The 22,287-nt window shown below is 40.0% G+C and overlaps 1 protein-coding gene across 1 annotated transcript in view; it reads left to right on the forward strand.

The window, feature by feature from the left end:
- The first annotated feature begins 261 nt into the window (after positions 1-261).
- Positions 262-22,287, forward strand: part of gfra4b (GDNF family receptor alpha 4b) — a 190,726-nt gene continuing 168,700 nt past the window's right edge. The window contains exon 1 of the mRNA XM_064344172.1: positions 262-1,019. Coding sequence (XP_064200242.1) covers positions 977-1,019 — 43 coding nt within the window. The 5' untranslated portion in view covers positions 262-976. The remainder of the gene's footprint in view (positions 1,020-22,287) is intronic.

Genomic DNA, 22,287 nt, shown 5'->3' on the forward strand with positions numbered 1-22,287 from the left:
TCCGGATGTAAGATTTCATACGGAAGGTTTAAACACATTTTTGAATGCAGACAACTCATGCCTAATAATGTCAAGACTATCGGTGTGACATGACATAAGAGAGCTTAATGTCTTATTTGAGCTGCGAGCGTGGCACCCCAGTAAAATCGAATAACACCAAGATATATGCATTACGGCGTTAAAATGCCCATGGAGTCTGTGTGCAACTGTACTGCTGCTGTCATGCGCTGCTGTCAGGCAGTGAGAGGTGGGAATGAATGGCACTGCAATACAAACCACGTCTTTGAAACATTTCACTGAGCTTTTTTGTTCTCTACTCCTCCGCCTGCATCATCTCTGGCGCTGCTTTGCCTCCGACCCTCTAGTGTCGGCAGTTGATTCTCTCTGCGGAGCTGGCAGGAGCGCGCGAAGCCAATAGCACAGAGTACGTTCCCCGCAGTTTCCCTACAGCTGTCTCGCTCGGACACAGCGGAACAGGAAGGGTGAAACGGATCGTTCGCACCGAGGATACTATATCCAACATCCTTATCCAAGCTGTGGAGGGCATTTAAACTTTGGTCACAAACATTAGCAGGACAGCATTGGTGGACAGCAGCCTTAGATTCAATGTCATACATTAAGTTTAATTTTCATTTTACTTTATTTTAATGGCCTCTTCATTTTGTGTTTTCTCCAGCTAACTAACTTTGATCGAATGCCCACGAGTGTTTGTGGACTAATTGTTAGAATAATCTATTCTAGTTTAAGTGGATTAGCCTATATTAAGGCTGCACAGTTAAAAAGGATTGCCTTTGTAATGTTCTTCAGTAGTTCATTTTTGCATCTCGTATATGGGAGTTTGGACTACACAACCACCAGAAGATCAATCTGAGCCCTTTATCGTCGTACGTTTGTAGATTTTGGCAACTATAAGGACAGAAACAATTGTCTCTCTGTACTTGGGATTCTTTTATTTGCTTAAAAGACGGGCATCGGAATGGAACTAGTGGGAATTAACCTGTTCCAACTGGCCTTTATAGGTGAGTACAGTTGTATTTTAATACTTCGTAAATGATTAAGGACACTGGTTTATCACTCAACATCAGACGAGATCATGACGTTTTTCGTTGAGCAGCTTGTTTTGTATCGATCGAAAATATTTATTTCTATTGAAAACGCATTGATGACGACTTGTTATAGCCTACCTGCAGCTTTCCAGCAATGCCGTCTATTTTACAAAACGACTTTCGGGTTTTGAGTGTTCTCGTTTATCCGTTTTAAATGACTGCATTTGGTTCAAAATACAACTGTTTTAGTCATCTTTAATGCAGTCACTTTACTGCAAATGGTCATTTTTGGCAGATTGTTACTTTCATGGCTTCAATGGCACACCTGTCCCCTCACCAAATCTGTCAGATTATAAACTTTAGCTGCAATGCACATGGTTGCAGGGAACGGTTGACCAAAAATACAAACCCTAAAATAACTATAATTTCACTTTTACTGCATGTCGTCAGTAACGTTGGTTACTGATAGGCTATCTTTGAAATACTGCATATCTGCATGCAAACCTAAAAAGTCCTAATCTCTCTGTCATGTTTCGTGAAATTAACTTGTAATCTTATGCTGTGCTGTATCAACTATATAGCCTACACCATAAGCAATCTTTAATTAAATGTGTACCCAGAGTGAATCTATAAGAAATGGATGATGTGTGTGTGTGTGTATGTGCTTGTGACCTGAACCTTTTATATTAGACGTTGTCTTTGTGGGCTTGATTTAGTGATGAGATTTCAGGTCAATTTTATTTCCTCTGCAACGCAGTTTTAGCGCGCGTCTTAATGAATCCGGCACCTCATACTTATAACTGGCTAAAACCGGTTTAGTGCTTATAGTGTTCTAATAGCATTCGTTTTTAATTCAGCGGACATTAGGGCTGAATTACAATTGATCTGGCAGTTTTATTAGTGCGCTATTAGCATTATATCGTCGCTATATGCAAGTGCTTAATAGTCGTTCATACAATCAATGTAAAGTTTTTTCTTAGTTATTTTTTTTCTCCGCATTTTAATGTGTTCTGTTTTATCGGAAGGATTCGAAACATAATTTAAGCATGGATAGTTTATATGTAATTGTCGCTCTTCACATGGTGAATAAATAATTGATGTCTGTCTAGGGCCGTTGTTTGAAATGACTTTACGCGGTTACAACGAGCTGTTCATAAAAATCTCAACGTAAACTCGAAGGATGGAACTGACAATGGGAAGACAGATCATGTAACTCAGTTTTGAAGTTTTAGGATTAGCGGCAGGCTAATATAGTCACTTTTTCTTCCCTAAGGGCGACGGAGGGAAAAGCAGTCAGTTCAAACCCATAAACCGCCACAGACAACTTTTTATCGCTTTAACACTTTGTGCCATTTTGTCCATTAAGATTAGCCAGCAACAATTCTTTACGTAAACTGCAATTACATTTTCGGATAAATGCGTGTCTAGAGTAATTTTCCTAGACACCCAAGAATAACAAATTAGGTTTGTGAATGATTGGCGGGCGGTTATTAATGACTTATCATTACTCCCATGAGGGGCATGTACAACTAGAACTGAGAATTTTAACAACTGAAAATGCTCAGTGTCAACATCACTTGCAGCTTCTCCTCTTAACATTAGGAATAACAAGGGTCAGCTGCACAAAACACCTTAATATGCTTGCACATCATCAGTTGCAAAACACTCAACATGGCATCAGACCATTCATGCTCCCTATAGAGGGAGCTTTGACGCCCAACTCGGCAGCAACAATAAGCCTCTTGTAGTGCACAAATCAAAATTTAAACCTAGGATGTGTCCCATTACTTTTCTCTGCTCACCTCCTTTCCTTCACTCCCCCCCACCACCCAGAAGTATTTGGAGTAAAGGAGGGGAGGTGGGGAGTCTGAAGCTGCTTTTCCAATACAGTTCTCTGTGTCCTCCAATATTGAAACACTGAAGTGAGGGCGGACACAAAGATCAGTTTCTGGGGCACGGAGGAGATGAAGTGGTGGTGGAGGAAAGGAAGTTCCATTTTTCAAATATGGGGAGGCACTTCTAGTTACAACTCAAAGTTCAAATCTTTAACTTGTTTGAGGCTGACCTTTCATAGGGTGTCCAATCACATTATAGCTTTGTATGACGCGGGCAAGTGTAAACATGGAAGAACAACTTAAAGCCAATGGGCCTCATTCACCAATATCTTCCTAAGTTTTTTCTTAAATTTGTTCTTAAGAAAGGTCCTAAGAAAAAGTCTATGTCAAATTCACGACGTATTCTTAAACCGCAGAATTGTTCGCACGTGTTCTTAAAATGATGAATCCCATTGTCCTCATAAATGGAAAGTGCGTGCCGGTTGACTGCAGGGCCGTGTGCACACACAGAAATCGAAAAGAAAAGTTGAGAGCGAAGTCAATAATGCCCAAGCAAAAAGCACGGGACTCCAAACGTAAAAAAAAACTTCGGTAGTTCTGAAGTGGATGTATTGCCGCAGGAAGTGAACAGCAAACGACCTGTCATTTAGTAGCGTCAGTAGCGGATATAAAATAACACAAAAAGATGCATTATTGCATGTCATTTTGGTGTCACCCCCCTCTGATGGCGTCACCTGGTGCGGTCCGCACCCCCCTAGTGACGCCTCTGAATAAGTGTTCTCTTCTTCAACATGTCCATGTTTAAAAAGTGTTAAGTGCTTAGTTTGTATTCGAAATGTAAACATTTGCTTTAGCACTATAGACCAAACATTGCATAATTGAAACCCCCCAAAAGGTCACAACAATGGTTTGATTTTTATCATTTATTTACAGATGAACACCTTAATGCTTTATAAAATAATAATTAAAAATTATTATAAATGATAAAAATATTATTGTAATTTAAATCCTATAATATTATACAACTGTAGAATTGAAGAAAACGCAATACCCAATTATTTTGCACAAACTTACAGCACTCAAATGTGCGTAAGTGTGCTCTTGAGTGTGCGTAGATTCTGTCTTACCTAAGAATAAATCCCAAATAAGAAAACATTGGTGAATGTCAGAATCTTTGTGAAAACTGCGTAAGTGGGTTTTAAGAAGAAAAGTCTTCTTAAGAACGGTTGGTGAATGAGGCCAAATGTTTTTTTGTGTGCTCTAGTATCAGAAACATCTTGTCGTAGGCATCATACTATTATCACTGCTTGTGTATAGCCTTCAAAACCCCCATCTTCCTGGATGGATGATGTCAAGTATCAACAGCTGGCAGCACTTGATTCTTCTCGTCTCACCGACTTACTTGGCTTTGAATGCAGTGTTTGACTCTTAAACATGTGAAAGTGGCTTTAGTTGGATTTTTCTGAAAACTGAAATATTTCCTTAGGAAAAATGATTTACCTTAACCTTCAGAAATAAATGTATGTTTTCACCCTTAAAAATATTTTTAATAACTAAGGAACACCTTGAAATGAGTTATGCCTTACACAAATATTCTTAGCAGCAAAAAAAGAAGAGAAAAACTTAAAGGTATAGTGGAGAGCGAAGCAAAACCTAGCACGGGGTAAAATTCAACACAGACTTTTTAGGTAGATGCATCGAGCTTGAATGATGTATTTCAGGTTAACCACGCAGAATTACCATCTCTTTGTCCCCAACAAACAGCAGGAGCGTTCAGTAAATATTGGCTTTATGCAAGTGTTTTTTGGCTTCAGCATTGTGTGTGTATTTTCCAAGAAATTACGAAATATTGTTGACCACGTTTCGTTAGGTGCAGCATATTTTTCTGCTAACAGAGTGAATGCGTAAGTGAATGTGATGCTAAGAATATTTTCTGTTACGCTGACCTATAAAACGCTATTCCAAAAGCAGAATTAGACATGTTATACATCGTTAGAAAGCTTATACTCTTATACTCTCGCCTACTGTCAATCAAGCCCGACTGTACTAAAAGGGGTGACGACGCCGTAAACAACAGGTGTGGTATTACGCACAGCTATTTTGGAAGATACCCAGGCATCACAAATGCACGTATATTTCCCAAACGGATTGTCCAAGACAATATATGACCATGCAGTCTCAAAAGGGACATCTCTACACGTAAAACCAACAGTAAGGATGTATATTTATTCAATATTTAGTCCCAGATATTGACTGTAGAACGACATGGTATCATTTAAAAAAACTTTTTCTCGTTTATTTCGTTATTCAGTGAGCAGCGTTTTCACTGCTGTATAGGCATATCTTAGGGCTATTGTCGGGTTTATCTTGTTGCTATGAGGGAATACGATTTTTTAGTGGTGTTTTTAGTGAATATTTTTATGAATGCCAATATTGTCCATTATGTCAAGGGTGGGGGGTGTTTTGTAGATGAGACTGCAGGGAGGGGGTGCGTGTTAAACGACCACAGCGACAATGGTGGGGCTGCGAAACTCAGTTTTCGGCATAGTTGTCGTGTATCGTCTACTAATGAAACTAAAAGAACGCATATCTAAGGCATATCTATGATATGTTGGTGATCTCTGTCTTTAAGCACTTTCACCAAATTTGTGCACCTTTACCTGTATTTATTATTCTAAAATGTGTTTTGGACATATTTGGACGTGGTGCTCTTTCATGGGGGATGCATGGGTGTGGGGAGGGGCGGGTGTAGCTACAGAGCCTGTTGTTTGGGATCAGATTTCATTTGTGTTTGTGTTTGTTTCTATTGCTAGATTGCCGCTGCAATGGCCCAGATACAGCGAAGCAAAAAGACAACCAGACAGGGCTCATTCAAGAACTTCAGTTACTGTAACCGTGGAATTGCTTTTCCTCTGTGGTGTCAGCTGGGGTTCGCTAAGGGGATGAAATGTGATGTAGAGCTGGCTTGTTCTCTGTTGGAACTGTTAGTAACATTACCTATAGCTAAGCAGCTAGGGTTGCCAGACATCCGGTCACCAGAATGTCTGGTTTTCAAATTATTTGTATGTCCAGTTTGTGGTCCCGACTGGACAATGTAGCCAAATGTTCGGTCTGAGTAATTGATGGATTTGTTTGTCTGTGACTTAGTCAGGTACCCGAAGGGGTGAGTAGGCGAGGTTCTAAGATAGAGGAGTAACCTTATGTGTAAACACAGCCTAAAAAGTCCTGCATGGTATGTCTTTAAGAGACCTGTAAAAGCAACTTTAAGACTTAGGATGGATGGCTGAGTTTATGTTCACTGAGCAACGTGAGAAAAAAAAAAATAAATAAATAAATAAATTGTGACCGAGAAAATCTTATGGACAGTCTAACAGTCTTCCGCTACTGGCTCCCACCAATCTGTGATTGTACATGTATTTACATTGTACTGCCTCAAAATGTATTTTTCATTTTCACAACATTGTCATTTAGGAGACTGAAACAGTAATGAAATGAATGATAATTGAATTTACCATTGCCCATCAGCTTCTATGCATAATTCAGTATTCATTGTTCTGTTGATTGATGAACAATGACTTGCTCATGTTTTGGATTTGAAATAATTTCCCTAATCTGCATGTCATCATTACAGTTCATGAATTGGGTCTAAGAAGTATTAACCGGATACCTGTTTTTTTTATTACATTTTTTGCGGTGGGTAGCACTGTCGCCTCATAGTAAGAAGGTCGTCGGTTTGACTCTGAGCTTAGGCCTTTCTGTGTGGAGTTTGCGTGTTCTCGTGTCCACGTGAGTTTCCTCTGGGTACTCAGGTTTCCTCCCACAGTCCAAAGACATGCAGATAGGCTCATTGGAGACTCTAAATTTCCCATAGGTGTGAGTGCATGGTGTGTGTGCCCTGCGATACTGCGGCCATTGAGGTGATAATTGCATAGCACTTCAGTTCATTCTGGAAACTGCCTCCTAGTGGTCAGTGGTTTTGGACAATGAGTCATTTCTATGGGAAGTTGGTTTATCAGAACATAATCTTCCAAATAGCACATCACTGGCCTTGAGTGGAACATGCTTACTCCACATCTCACAGTGGGAAATCTCATATATTTCTTAGGAATATGAGGTGGTTGTCTGAGATTACTGCTCTTGATTCCTTTTTGTTTCTGGAGAGTGCTGTGAGAGACTGAGAGACTGTGATACCACAAGCCTGGAAAAGCCATATATTTCCCAGCAAGGACCCTAGTAGTATCAAGCCACAGCACCTGTGTCAAGAGTTCAACAGTACAAAGGAAACCCCTTTGAACTCAGCAGTCATCAACTAGTGTCCATGGTCTCACAGGAAATAAGGCAGGGGTTGTTATGATGAGGCAGCACTTGGGATTATACAGTAATGTCGAATTGGAAAACGTGCACATCAGGGGGTAGACTTAGAGTGGAGAGGAGAGGTTTCTAACACAAGGGCTTGAAAGCTCTGCCACAGTACAGATTCCTCAGTTGGCATGTCTGCATTTAAAATGTTAACGTTACCTGTAGCACGTGTCCAGTTAGCCAGAATAATGCAAGACAGAGCTAACCAGATACAGTACAATATAATACATAATATAGGTTTTAAATAATCTGTGACTCTTCAGCTGTTGTTGCATGAATTACAGGTGTCTCATGTGCATTGCGTGTAGGAAGTTTAGCCTATTTAGCCTTAGAGTCAGTTGGTTGTAAGCTCACTTTGTATAACTGCCTTACATTTATATTTCCAAAAATTTAAATACTGCACCAATTCCTAGATCTCATGAGGTCTGCAGGTTATTCTAGTCCACTGCGAATAGGGCTTAAGACATTAATCAGATAAACATGCTTTTTATCAGCATATTTAACATTGGCTATTGGTTTTGTGAATCTACCTTTATAACCAGTTGCTTGTTATGGATATGTCTAGCAGATCTGCCAACATGATCTCAGTTACTGTTACTACAACTTAATGATCATAGACTTATTTTAAAATAATGTTGAGGACTTGCCATCACTATCTAAGTGTACCAAATTTAAATTCATGTCAGGCAGCGTTATGCCTTCTAACTAAGACATAAACTTTAAATGACCACATTCTCTTCAGATGGTAAGATGAAACAACCCAGGGTCAAGTTACTTGAAATAGTATAGAAAACATTAGGTAGCATTGGTTTGGAATTGATTTTGTTTCATTTGTGTGAGCTAAGCCAATATTATTTCTTGTTCTTTAATTTTGATATCAATACTTTTAATAGCAGGCCACGTTTGACAGAATGACTTGTAGACAAGGCTTTGTAGCCATGTGAGAGTGACTTTGCATTTTTGTACATTGAAAGTGTGTTTTTGTTCAGATTCAATTTCTGATTCCATCAGAATAGGAAGTGCAGTAGACACTCAGAATGGCGATCCACAAAACAAAACTGATGTACTCGTTCTCTTTTTTCTGACCAAAATAAAACAGCTATGTTTGTTGCCTATGTAGGCAGACCATTGATTCAGCTACTGATGATGTCGAACCAGAGGCCAGTCGAACCAGAGCCATCTTCACGGAAGTGCTGCCATGGCCTTTGTTTTTATACCCTGCAATTTTCCATATGTATTCAGTAATTGTGTTTAACAGTTATTATACTGTTACCAAATAAACATTATATAACCCAATCACAAATTACAGCAACAATGTTATATCTAGTACAATATATTCATGGATTCAATTTACCATGTCTACAGTGCTACATCTATAATTTTTTACAGTGGGATTTGGGTAGGAACTAAAAACCTGTAGCTTCACAAATAATTGCCTTAATCACCAAACTACATTCTGCAAGCCTTGCAAATTCTAACCATCTGGGAGGCTGAAAGCCTCAATTGTTATGCCTAAACTGGCTGTGGTTAGCATCGCAGGTGGCACTGGCAGTGGTCATGTCGCTGGCTAACATCCTCAATGCTGGTTTGTGGAGTGTTGGTTTACCAGTCATCCAAGCATAAAAATTAATTTTGGGGCTTTGATGTAATTTAACCGCAAGGCTGTTCCAAAGCACATTTCCACCATTCTGTATTGACTGGAGCAAGTGTGGCTACAAAGAGCAGACAATCTGCTCTGGCTTGTTGCTTCATCTGAGAAATGCAAAAGCATCAGCTTTAGTTGTGTGTTCTGCTTTGCCTGTCTTTTCACATTCCTTTTTTGTTGCTCCAACTAGCAGACTTACCCTCATTACACTATGTACAGTGGCGCTGAAATTATTCTTTGTTGAAAATTTTGCAGAGGAAAGCTTTTTTCATGCTGCATTAGCAACCATTTGAAGTGGTGGATGCATGTGTCAAGTAACCTAAGTTGTAAACTCTTAAGTTGGGGAAAAAATGGGAATTTTATTATGTGGGAGAGATTTTATTTATCAACTGCGTTCCAATAAAATCTGTCACTGGAACTTAATGTCACATCAAACCATACTTAATTCATATTTGGAATATAAATCTTGCCTTGTATGCAATGCCGCTGGATCATACCAACTTCTGAATTAGATTTTAGCCTGTCCTGAAACTGCAAAGTCTGTGTAAGCACAGTATGATTGCGAAGGACACAACCTCCCGTTATTATCATTCATTTCTGCTTCAAAGACAGTTACACACCAAATAAGCTTGTTGATGCTTACAGCATCCTTTAATAACTACAAATCACAAAAAGGGAACCTTCACCCAACATCCCCACAGTACATTTAATTTCAGATATAGTTTGATATTTCCATTACTGGTACTTGGAAGTAATTGCTATTGAGTTATTCAAAGCGAAGGACAAAGCTCAATGTCATAGGACTGGATGTATGCTTACATGTTAGTATAACCCTTTGAGCTTATTACTGTTTCGTAAATAATTTTTTAAATAATATGAATCTTACACAAATAAAATGAGATTTTTAAAAATTTTATATTGAATAATTGGTTGACAAATATATTTTTGCACTCACAAACAAATCATTCCTGAAAAGACAAATGTGATACATTTTAATTTCTTGACACACATTATTTTTTTAGGAATTCACAGTATGGGCGTTCATTTGACAATGACTTGATGTGCATTTATGTATCACCTGACAAGTGTGGAAACACTTGCATTCATTTGTGAATTTTTGAGACATTTCTCACAGCATGACGTGAAATTTATCCGAAAATAGTTGGTTTTTTATTACTCCGGCCAATCAGATTTGAAGACACCCTTTTCCTAACCTCCAGATAATTGTAACCAATCGCATGAAACCTACATATTAGTTTTTTCTTGTCAAGATACTTAGTATGGTACCAGCATTTCCTCTTGTAGGTTTTCAGGTTGTGGCTTTCCTCTTCCACTTTGTATAACCACACTTAATAATGGATACAATTGAATTGCATGTTGTACAGTATTTTACATTTTGTGTTGAGTGGTTACAGTGGTAAATCTTTGACATTATATAACCCAAGTTATTGGTTATTGGTGCATTCTTGCAAAAACCATGCAGTTAGCCATTAAATGAGAGTGCTATATTGCGTAGTCTCAGTCTTGTATTGAATGTGAACCATGTCAATGCTGACTGTGGCCTGTAGCTCCATAGTGCAATGCACAATGGGAAAGTTCCATCTGTTTCATCGCTTTTCATCAGTCAGATCTGCGCTTCATCGCTATTTAATGATGTCTGCTGGTCAATTGCGTGGCTGCGAACAAGAGCTCTGAATCGGGCTAGAAATGAGGGCTGAGCCCGACGTCTATTCAGGTGGGGAGGGTAGTACTGACCTAGGAAGACTGTGGAAGTCATTGACACGTGACGCAAATGATTCTTCAATTAATTTCTCAGGATGGACATTACATTGTACAAATTATTTGAAAACTGGACATTCCGTTTGAAAGTCAGACATTTGATAACCCTACCTAACCCAAACCAGTCCAGCAAGCTCTAGCCAAATTTTTAGCTTGAAACGAAAACAGCCCAATTGCTGGAATAATAAGCCAACAACAGCACAATAGAAAATAATGCAGTGTTTCCTGCAGGAAAGCTGCTAGTGAAGGTGCTTGTGATCATGGAATGGGGGAACAACGCAACACTTTCACATTTTTTTAAACAAGTTTTTCCTTCTGTTAATCGTGCTGTTAAGTTTGTTGCTTGCACCTCTGTGACTAACAGCACAGAAGCTACATTGTCAGTATGTGTTTTCATTGTATTGTAATGGCAGCTGGCCTTAGCTTACAGTTGAAAAACCACTTCTGTATTGAATAATTACTTTAAAAATGTGTTTACTCAGTTTCCCTTTGTCTTATGTTACATTTGGTCTAAAGATCAGAAACCATTTTGTGTTTGACAAATATGCAGTAATCAGTACAGTTGCTATGAATTCTGGGCCCCCTGAAAGAATATTGGTGTGGGCCCCCGCCCCCGACTTTTCATCGCCAAAGATCAATTTTACACAACTTTTTTTCTTAGACTATGTATTATCATTTTTTCTTTATTTTTCTGTTCCTCTATGTTCTTGACAGTGACTGATGCAATACATATGGAACAACTGATGAAGAACTACCCTACCTAGTTTTGGCATTACCATACAAAAAATCAAAATTGGCTTATCAATGCCATAGCTCTAGGCAAACAGCTTCACTTTATTATTGTATGAGGAGGGCAAGCTGTAAGATTAGCCCCTGCTTAACGTTAACAAGACAAGAGTTTTAGTAACCACTCATGTAATAATGGAAAAATGTGTCCTGCTGCTTTGACAGCGTATTGTTTGGTGAATTATAACCTTACTGATCATTTCTGTGGATGATATTTAGTGGATAATTTAGTAATGTCAGCCTTGTCAGGCGATTATTTTACACCGCTGACCGCACGTAACGTTAAACGGTAGTGTCATTCGGTTAACGTAGTAACGTTAGTAGTTGGCTAAGCCCCGGGCAGCCACAGGGCGCCTGTACAGCTAGCCTAATACTCTCACCTTTCTTCGAAAAAAAAATCTGTTATATTCTGGGCCCTAATCTGCTCCTGGCCTCTCTTTCCTTCTTCACTCTTTTTTGGCGTCCCGATTTATGTTTCTGTTTCGGCATTGCGCTTCTCTATTAATAACCTGCTGGCTGCTGCTGCAGTTTGGGAGCAATAACATTACGTGCAAATTCTCAAAAAAGGAGCAAACCATGGACCAATCCATTGTTTTTTTAAAGAAGGGGGTTATTGCTCGGAAAATAGAAACTTCTTTCATCAATATTGCATGATTTTGTGGCTTTGTTTTAACTCTGATGCATTAGTATAAGTATAATAATTTAGTCATAGAAAGGGGGGCCTACATAATAGGCTACTGGGGTTTTTGTGGGCCCCCCCAAGGGCTGTGGGCCCCTAGAATTGTCATCACCTTTCACCCCTAAACAAAGGCCCTGGCAGTAATTGAGGAAATCAGGAAGGGGCCAAATACTTTTCCATGATACTGTATGTCATCATCTTCATCACTTACATTTTTTCAAATTCGCTGTTGATGGGGGGTATTCCTATTCTCTCAATAACAAAATCTTGGCTGTGAAATTGTTTTGTTGACTAACAGTTGTAGTGCTTCACAAGAATGCTATTTTACAACAGTTCCCTCCAGATTTTTGGAAAGTGGTAGGGGGACCCCTAACCCTCTAGGGGGGTCTGGGCACATACCCTACCTCTCCCCGGGAGAGAAAGTTTTGTAGATCCACGAGGAATTGTGTGGTTTTGTAAACAATCCAATCATAAACCCTTGCAGTTTTACCATCTTGTAAGACACTTGAGTGTACACTCGAGCCATCAAAGAAATTAAGTAAAAGCTGCCACATGTGTTGTATTTGTTTATTTGAGGTGTTTGGAATCACACTCCAATGTTGCAGTAAAAATATGGCACCACATGCTGCATCAGATTTAGAGATAACATTTAATTTAAATCTTAATGGGGAATGAAATTTAACATACCAAGGAAAAAATTTCTACACCAAAAATGACTTCCTTATTCAACTTCAAATAGCAAGAACGTTTAATCAACAATGGATATGAGGTTAAAATATGACTGTCTGCTTTAGCTTGATGCTATATTCATGCTTATCAGGTGAACCGAGTTACAGCCCAGAATTACATAGTCCCCCCATTCATTGTTTTATTTCAAATGCAATGTGCTTGAATACAGAGACAAAACAACAATAATTATGTGACTATCCCAGTACTTTTTCTTTTAACTGTTTATAGTGATTCATATATTTTTTTGATTTTATATTTGTCCTTGACTCATTCTTGATTATTATAGCTAGACACTATGTGGGAACTACAAAATGTCCACAAAACCATATTGTGCATCAATAGAACAGGATATTGATTGAAAAAAATCCAGGCTATATAGTTTGTTGAAAGCTGTTGCAACCCCATCAGGGTTCACTAACCTGTCCTCTGCACTGCTGACCCAGCAGGGTGAAGGGAGGTGGCCGCTAGGCGCCATCTCACCCAGACAGGCCGTCTCCTTGACTGTGCCCGACTGTGACAAACGAAAATAGGCTAGATGCATATGCACTATCAACCACAGGTCACAGCCCACAAATGGAAAGCCATCGTTAAGGGATGTCTTGAAACAGAGTCTGTCCAGTGAGAAAGTAAATGCCTGCCAACAAGACAAGGCAGCAGCGATCTGAGGAGACACTGAGGTCAAATTTTCTGTCAGACTCAGCTGCAGCCATCCCATCATAACCCAACCACCAGTTTTCCTAACAGTGCTTTTGGGCTATCTTTTGTGTGTGGTGTGTGTGTGTGTATGTGTGCACGCATGCATGTGCGTGTGTGTTTTTATCTTTCAGCGTGTGCCTTTTAATACAGTGTATTCCAGTGATGTTCAAAATTCATTGTGGGCCATCTTTGTAGCTTTATTGCTTACAGAATTAGAAACTAGTTAAAATACAAAATACCAATGCAACATATTATATTAACACACAATATAATTACCACAATCTATTACATTTTCCTTTAGATGAATTCTACCTCTGGCCTTACATTTTTATTCAGTACACAAATACATATTTTTCCTTAACTGCTGATGGATGAACTGGCTAAACATTGTTTGTAATGAAAAAAGTAACTCTTACATTTAATTGTGAGTCAAAATTAAGGGTCTGAATCTAGGTGGCAGTTTTATTATATAGTGGATCAAGAGCTTTTGCAGTTCAGAAACATATTGAACCTTTAGTTTTGCAATAACAAAATACCCCAAAGTGTATTTTTGTGTAGCTGGAAACATTGCAAACTCAAATTTGTATATGACACATGGAATATGACTGGCATTTTCAGTTCTTGAAGGAAAAAAATAATTTCCTCCGTTCTTATGTGGCATTGGGCACTGTGGGCATTGGATTGTCACAATAACCTGGCTAATAGTGATCAATTGTAACTCATTAACTTGCGATAAAGCCTCCAAACCCTAAATCAATATTTTTCATGTAGAAACAACCTGTCACTCATCAATAGATAAGTGAAAAACCAGTAATAGATGTATGGCACTTCTGATTTCATAAAAAGATACACAAGACAATCTTTGTGCCCTGATGGTGTACTGCTTGTATACAAATTTAATTTAAAGGCAATGTTTAACTTATTTTTATGGTAGGGTCACTCCAGGAAAAAATCATCAAATTTGTGGGGAAATTAAATTTAGGGGATTTTCACTGCTGTTAATCTCAGAAAGGGTCATTTTGACCCTGAGAACAGCAGGAAGGTTGAAGCAATTATGTCTACTATGATTGGTGGTACATCTGAAGTGTGGAAAATAGCAAGAATGGGAGGAGTCACGTGTCAGTCATCTTGTCCTCACATCGGTAGGAAGGGTAGCTGGCAGGAGATGGTTGAGTTCGAGTTTGGGAATTAGGGATAAGATATAAATAATTTTTTAAAAATGTATGTGTTGAAAGCATAATGAAACCCTCAAAGGCTGGATGTTAAATGCAGTTCATTTACCTCATTTATTTAATGCTCACTTTGTAGCCCACGTCAGTGGAATTTGGACAAGCTATTTTCCAAAAGCTGACAAATTCATTATTGTTGTCAAAAGGATTTTCAAGCACTGGAAGCAGAAGCTGCCTTATATGGTGCTTCTAGGGAGTGCAATAGAAAATGGTTCAGACTTTACACTAAAATCATGTAAAGTGAGATATGGCAGTTGGTTTTCTACTGTACTGTACCATTCCCAGTACTTCAATTTCTACTCCACATCTGTGGACCTGGAAATGGACATCACACTCTCACATGCCGGTGTGACACCCTTTAGAGGGAGATGCGGAATTTCCGGGAATGGACCGTCGGATGCCGCAGAGAGAGAGAGAGCGCACCCACGCCAACATGGAATAAAATAAATGAACATCTCCCCCCTTCCCCGTCACAGGTTCCAGGCGAAAACAATAAACTAAAATAATAAAGTAAAATAAAGACAAAAGAAAGCGAGTGGCGACTTTTAAGTTCACCGCTTATAGCTGGCCCGCTTTTCAGCTGGCCTGCTTTTCAGCTGACCAGCTCCTCCTGCTTTTCAGTGGCGGTTTACTTGAATTTTCTGTTCTGACAAACACGCAAACAAAAACTAAATAAAGAAATACGCTCTCAGAGTGAGCTCTTGATCTCGGCCTCAAACTGCAGAGAGCTGATCACTTAATGCAACCCAGGTGCGTGTGCTGTCTCCACCAACCGGCGCAGCTGAGACCAATCCGCTTCTCCGGCGGTCCGAATGCTACACTCACCAAACACAGCTGTGCTGGCACAGCCCCTGAAGTTGTTGCATGACACGGGTTAGAGGCACTGCTTAAGTTATTCGCAGAACATGGCAAAAGTGCCTGAAATAATATGCTGGCGTGAGAGCAGAGTGATCAGAATTCATGAAACATACAAGACTGAACAACAGAAAAATGAATTCCAACATTGGCTCCACAGATACAAAGCATGGTCAAATGAATAAATACATAAATACATAATAAATTAATAAAAATGAATTTATAAATTCAGGTACAGATTAATAAATAAGAAATTGCTGAGAAACTGACTACATTCCCTCCAAAAGTAAAAGCTGTGCTTTCAATCAAATTAGTGGCACACAAACAAAGCACTGCATTGATACCTGGGGAGGTCTGGGAGAGAGGCTAAATTTTTTTTCCAAATACTGCACAGAAGCCAAAGTATTTTTTTCCCCATTCCAACCAACTCAATTAATGCAGAAAGATGCAGCTCTTCATATGGAAATTTTACTCCCCATAGAATGACAGAGGAGACAACTGACAACTGATTGAGATAAAATTTAATCACAAATTTAAAAAAAATGGCTTTTAATTTTGTTGGAATTCATCAAGTCTGCTGCATATATACGATTCTATGTGCTGAAAGCAGCACGTGGCAGTGTGGAGACATTGCTGTCAGTCATCATCTATGCTAAATTAATGCCAGTTGACATTGCCAGGGGCAATTTGATAATTGACTTAGAAGAAGGCTCTATGAACTTCTTGCTGAGATATGACTGAATTTCAGGTGACAAAACTGAGAAAACTAGGTAAACTTCTGTCCCTATATCTGTCACATATCATAACCAAATTTCCTTTGCCCTATAATCAGTAAAATATTTGACTGCAGCACATTTTTTCAGAAATTCTAGTATAACAGCTAATCAGTGAAATCAAAACAATGACATCTGCAGGGGTGATTGTAGGACAAAAAGTCAGTACACATGCAGTCTTCTGAGAATTGCCCCAAACAAAAAACTTTCCTGTGTTAGTATGATAATAGTATGATTTGTCAGTGTTTTCTTTCTGTTCCAGTGACCTGTGTCATGTCCGGGTCTAAAGGTATCACAGAGTAATAATGACTAACATTGAGACCCAGGCACATTTAATCTCCTTTACAATCTCTGAGGTGTCCAGCTACTTCTTTGTTTAGTTTGTAGACTGCCATTTTAAGATGCTGCTGACTCTATTCAATTTTATGCCTGCGTTAGTGGTTTTACCACTGTTTTCCATGACTAACTATTACATCAACTTTTCTAGAATCTTATTGCAGCCTGTAGTGTGATTATGGACACTTAAAAATTGATAATGAATAAGATTATGAAAATTATAGAAATAATTTTTTTTCATTTTCTCTCATCCATCCATCCATTATCTATACCCGCTTATTCCTGGTCAGGGTCGCGGGAAGTGCCGGAGCCTATCCCAGCATGTATTGGACGAGAAGCAGGCATACACCTTGGACAGTTTTCCAGTCCATCACAGGGCACACACAATTTAATCTCACACGCACACATGCACGCATGCACACGCAAGCACGCACACACTCATATCTAGGGACAATTTAGACTCTCCAATTCACCCAACCTGCATATTTTGGACTGTGGGAGGAAACTGGAGTACCCGGCGGAAACCCACATGGACACGGGGAGAACATGCAAACTCCACACAGAAAGGCTTTGGCCTTGGGAAAGTTAAGACTTAACTAAAAACAGTGCACTAAATATTTAATATAACTACAGCAAAGAGACTTCTTGCGAAGATACATCTGAGGTATTTTACAGCTACAAAAACTTAGTGAATTATTAGGAAACTTCGTCAGGAGAGGATTTTTACAGTGAGTTTTAAGTATTTTGTTATACCTACTCCAAAAATGCAACAAGAAGAAATATAATAGAGTAAGTACATTAATGGCTTTTTGCCTGCATATACACATTTCACACAGTTCAATAAGGCTTGTAAAATGACAGTCTTAGTAGACTTTGGTGATATATAGGCAGGTAAAAGGTACTTGGGGTGTTTAATGTGGAATAGTCACTGACACATGGAAAATGAATCAGAGAAATGCATTTACTCTAGCTGCAGTGCTCCCTGAGCAGGTCTATTACTGATGACAAAAAGGGGAAAAAAAGGAGTTTTTACAATTATTGACTCTCAATTTCAAAATCCCTACATAAGGCTATATTGTTATAGTTTTCTTGGGGATAATCACAGTACCATTGTGTAATTGTAACATGATACTGATATGAACAACCTTGAATTGTAGCATGTATTATTAGGAGCTGCAATGCTTGTTGCATTATGAATGCATTCTGATATCTGCCTCTTGCTATTACTTTTTACGGTTTCAAGTTCACTGTCTCTGACTGTGTCTGTACAGTACTATCTGCATGCCCATACCCAATGAACAAACGGCAGAATCTAGACATTTAGAAGGGTGTAAATCTAGGTTGACAGATGTTTTGACATAAAAGGACTAGGTTAACTTCAATATAGCTCAGGTTTTACCGATATATAGCATGGCTAGTCAGCTAGATAGCTTGCAATTTTCAGCGAAGTTTTCATCTGAATGCCTACTTTTCACCACCAAAATGTTAACTGGGTAATGAGTATAGCTCTCTGCCTCTCTTTGTATCATGATTTGGTGTGTAAAGTAGCAAATGATGCCGAAGTACGTAAGACATGCACATACCGTAATTGGCAGCATTTTAGTGTTGTCACGATACCAAAATTTTGACTTTGATACTGATACCAGGTTTAGTATCACGATACTCGATACTGAAACGATACTTGAAACTTAAACGATACTGATTTGATACTTGATACCTAACGATACTGAAATTACCTTAATAATTACCATATCCATGCACAGAAGGGTGAGCACGGGTGCTCCGCAAGGCTGTGTAGTTTCACCAGTCCTCTACACATCGTACACCAACGCCTGCCGAGCCCTGAACCCCTTGCACACATTTTACAAGTACGCAGATGACACCGCAATAGTGGATTTCCTACACTCCAATCAGGCTTCTCTTGGTGCTTTTGAGGAAGAGACAACAGCTTTTGCACAGCAGTGCGGGGACAATTTCCTGGAATTAAACTCAAAGAAAACAAAAGAGATGGAAATTGATTTTAGAAGGAACAAAAACCGCACTGTCTGCTACAAAAATCAACGGTGAAACAGCGGAAATGATCACAACATACAAATACTTCGGAATTGAAATTGAAATTGACAATAAACTTAACTGCAGGGACTGTGCCACTTCAAAAATCAGGAAATTGCAGCAGAGAATGTACTTTTTACGCAAACTTAACCATTTTAATGTAAACTGGCAGATTTTACAAATGTTTTACACATAGGTACTTCAGAGTGTTCTGTCTTTTGGTCTTATCTGTGTGCTTGGTAACATGCACAAACAGGACCAAGACATGGCTGCAATGACAAATCAGGACAGCGGGAAAAATCATAGGCATTGACCAAGAAACAGCCACCAGCCTGTACACCAAACTCATCCTCCAAAAACTAAAAAAAATTCAACAGGATAGTACCCATCCCCTTCACTCCAAATTCAGTCGAATCAGCAACCTGACCCAGGGAAAGAGACTTCTACAAAAAAAAAAGCAAGGAGATACAAGAATTATTTTATTCCTCAAGCCATCAGCCTGTATAAATGGAGCATCGCGTAGTTCTGGCAGGCCACGAGAGTCAAGCGCTCCGGCTGAATCAGCTGATGGCTCAGCTGAGTGATGTTCGCTTATCACAGTACATTCACTAACAGGGCGGTCTACTTAAACAGCCTCCCTCTACTCATTCGGCTGCTCCTCCTGCATGCAAGCGCTGCACGTTGCTTCGTAAATCGGCGCTTCTTCCTGCAATCCAGCTACGGCATGCTGCCAGTCTAAACCATGTCTGCTTGCTACATGTTAGCTGCTAGTCTAGCTCACAGCCTAGGCACTATGAGGAAGTCTTGCTATTTATTAGCATTGCTTCTTACCTCTAAGCTCTATAGCTGCAGCAGGCAGGCGATCCATTTGGGGCCAGCCACGCAAAGCGTTGTTTAAGTGGCATATTCCAGATATTGAGGATACCGGTGCACTGTCTTCACTGCTAACTGGCCAGGGAGCTTCATTCAAGGAGCGCTGCTTTGCGGCCGCCGCCGCCCCTCCATGGAGGACGCCATGTTCAATCCTGGAAGCTGCTGCTATGTCCATATCTGCTAGCTGCAGATTCTTGCCAGGTAATGTCATCAACTTATTTAAATTCTGCTGAGATCTGAGTCTAGCGGTAAACGCATAATATACACAGTGTTGCCAACTATTTCTATGGATAGTAGCTATGCCCTCCTCTAAAAGTCGCTAAATTGACAACACCGAATATACACATTCGATTGCGGGGACATCTCACAGAGGGGCTGGTTTCACGAATATCGCAAGTCTTTCGCTAAAAGCGGAAACGTTTCAACACTTGCGGGCACAAGTTAATGGCATGCTTATTGTCGAGTTTCTCACCACCAGAGTCAACGCTAGATGCTGTCACTGCTAAAGAATCCCTGGCGTGAATGCTTTCGGCTACCTTCCGGAACGCAGTAGAATTGGGTCGTACGCTACATCCCCTACTTGATCAGAGCTTGGTCTTCCAATCAATCGTTTTTACGCGAATTTGGAATATGTGCACGTAAATCTAAGCGGAAATGTCTGAATTAGGAAACGAAATGAATAAGTTCTCACGCTTGGCTGAGATGGAAAAGTAGGCGTATCGATAAAGAATCTTTGTTCATTGTGAACGGCTAATGGATTAAGGGCAGTCGCTACCACGCAGCTACTAGATAGCCCCCATGTCTCACACGGGCTACAGTTTGTGTATTTGTAGGCTAATGGCCTACTTCCTGGTGTAACAGTTATTCCGGAAGGATTGGGCTGCGAGATGGCAGTTAAACTCTGGTTTTTATAAATTTGGCAGATTGAACATGGGCGGCAGGGCACGTTGCAAAGAACAGAGATGCAGAGTCATCTAAATTGTTCAAAGCTGCATTCTACCCTTCGCTGAATCGCTACACTACAAGGAGTGTTAGACTGTTACCGGCAAGTAGGCTACAGCCAATGTTGTAAAATGCAAACCAGCTTCGGCTTTCAACTACAGAAACAGAAAGTTTTCTCCACTGATTCACGATTTGCGCTTAAAAAGCCGGTTCCCTATCTTCGCGACAGAAAAATGAAAACATTAAAATCATATTGGTGTTAAATCTGCGAGGATACAATTTGGTTGGCTATCTAATTTAGCTGTCAGATCACGATCCTGAATGTTTAGGGATTGCTAATGTCCATTTTAATGAGACAAATTAGGCTTAACGTTGTCTCGTCCAACTGGTTTTCTCAATATCGTGCTGTTGCAAGACGCGAATGCGTACGTTCCGCATTCATAAGTGTATCGTCGTATTCCATGACACTTAAACGGGCGTTTAGGCTTCACAGCGGAGAAGGGATTTGATGTAGCCTTCTCCACGCCATTGCTCTGACCTCTTCACCGTGCATGTGATCAGGCTTGTGACCACATATGTGACTGAGCACATATGTCAAGGAAAAAATTATACCTCCTGCTACGGACATGCTCCACATAGACTAAGTTTTGGCCTCGCTGTCTCTACAATTGCATGCTCACGCGAATGGCATTGCGCGTCATCCATTGCTCCTGCTCCCGGTTATGGCTGGCTCCAGGCAGCTTTGTAGCATGTGCTTTTGCAACTTTGTCATAGTTTCTTTAATCGTATATTGCATTTCGTCTAGCTATATTTTGTATACACAGCTTTTAATAACTGCATTTCCTTATGCTTCGTGGTTCTTTGTGATCTCACCATGGCAAATATGCTTACATTAGCTATATTTTGCATACACCTCAAGCTTTCAATCTGAGAAAATGAAGGAACTCGTGTCATTATTGCATACTAGCACTGTTTTCCATCCTCTCCTTCATGACCCGGTACCTGTGGTGGCGCCCCCATGCGAGCCCTAAGGAGCCTTCATTGGGAAATGCCATGACGATATCTGGTTGCCGTCCGCCTCCGTCTCATTGGCAATGTGGTCCCCATTCTGGAGTTCTACACCACCACTCCTGCTCCAGTGCGGTAACGACAGCAGTGATGGTTCCCGGCATCCTCAGTGAAGCTACGGGGCTTTGGACATGTGCTTCTTTGATTCGTTGGCATTGACATCATTTCCGTTCAAAAGCTATGAGCTTTGCAGTATAGGAGCACGGCTGCTACTGTCTACTGGCAAGTACCGGTGTCGCAGCCGCCAACGTTTCCTCTGTAATCAGTTTACTGCTGCTGGGTGCTACTGCTGCTGCTGCGTTACTGCTGCCACTACTGCTGATGTTACTGCTACTGCTGTTACTGCTGCTGATGCTACTGCTCCTACTGCTTCTGCTGTTTATTGCTGCTGCTGCTGCTACTACCGAACGAGGATTCATTACACTAATATGAGTAGTATATTTCCCTCTAATTGGTGTAAATCTCTGTGCTGGGGGGAAATACCAACAAGCTGTTGGTACACATAGCGTAATAATATTTGGTGATTAGTTGAATGGCCTTGGGCCTACGAGGTAGCTAAGCCACTGACTGACATGCTTGTCACAATCAACAACCTGAGCCGGCCA

Source organism: Anguilla rostrata, chromosome 7 (assembly GCF_018555375.3).
Source record: "Anguilla rostrata isolate EN2019 chromosome 7, ASM1855537v3, whole genome shotgun sequence".
Taxonomy (NCBI): domain Eukaryota; kingdom Metazoa; phylum Chordata; class Actinopteri; order Anguilliformes; family Anguillidae; genus Anguilla; species Anguilla rostrata.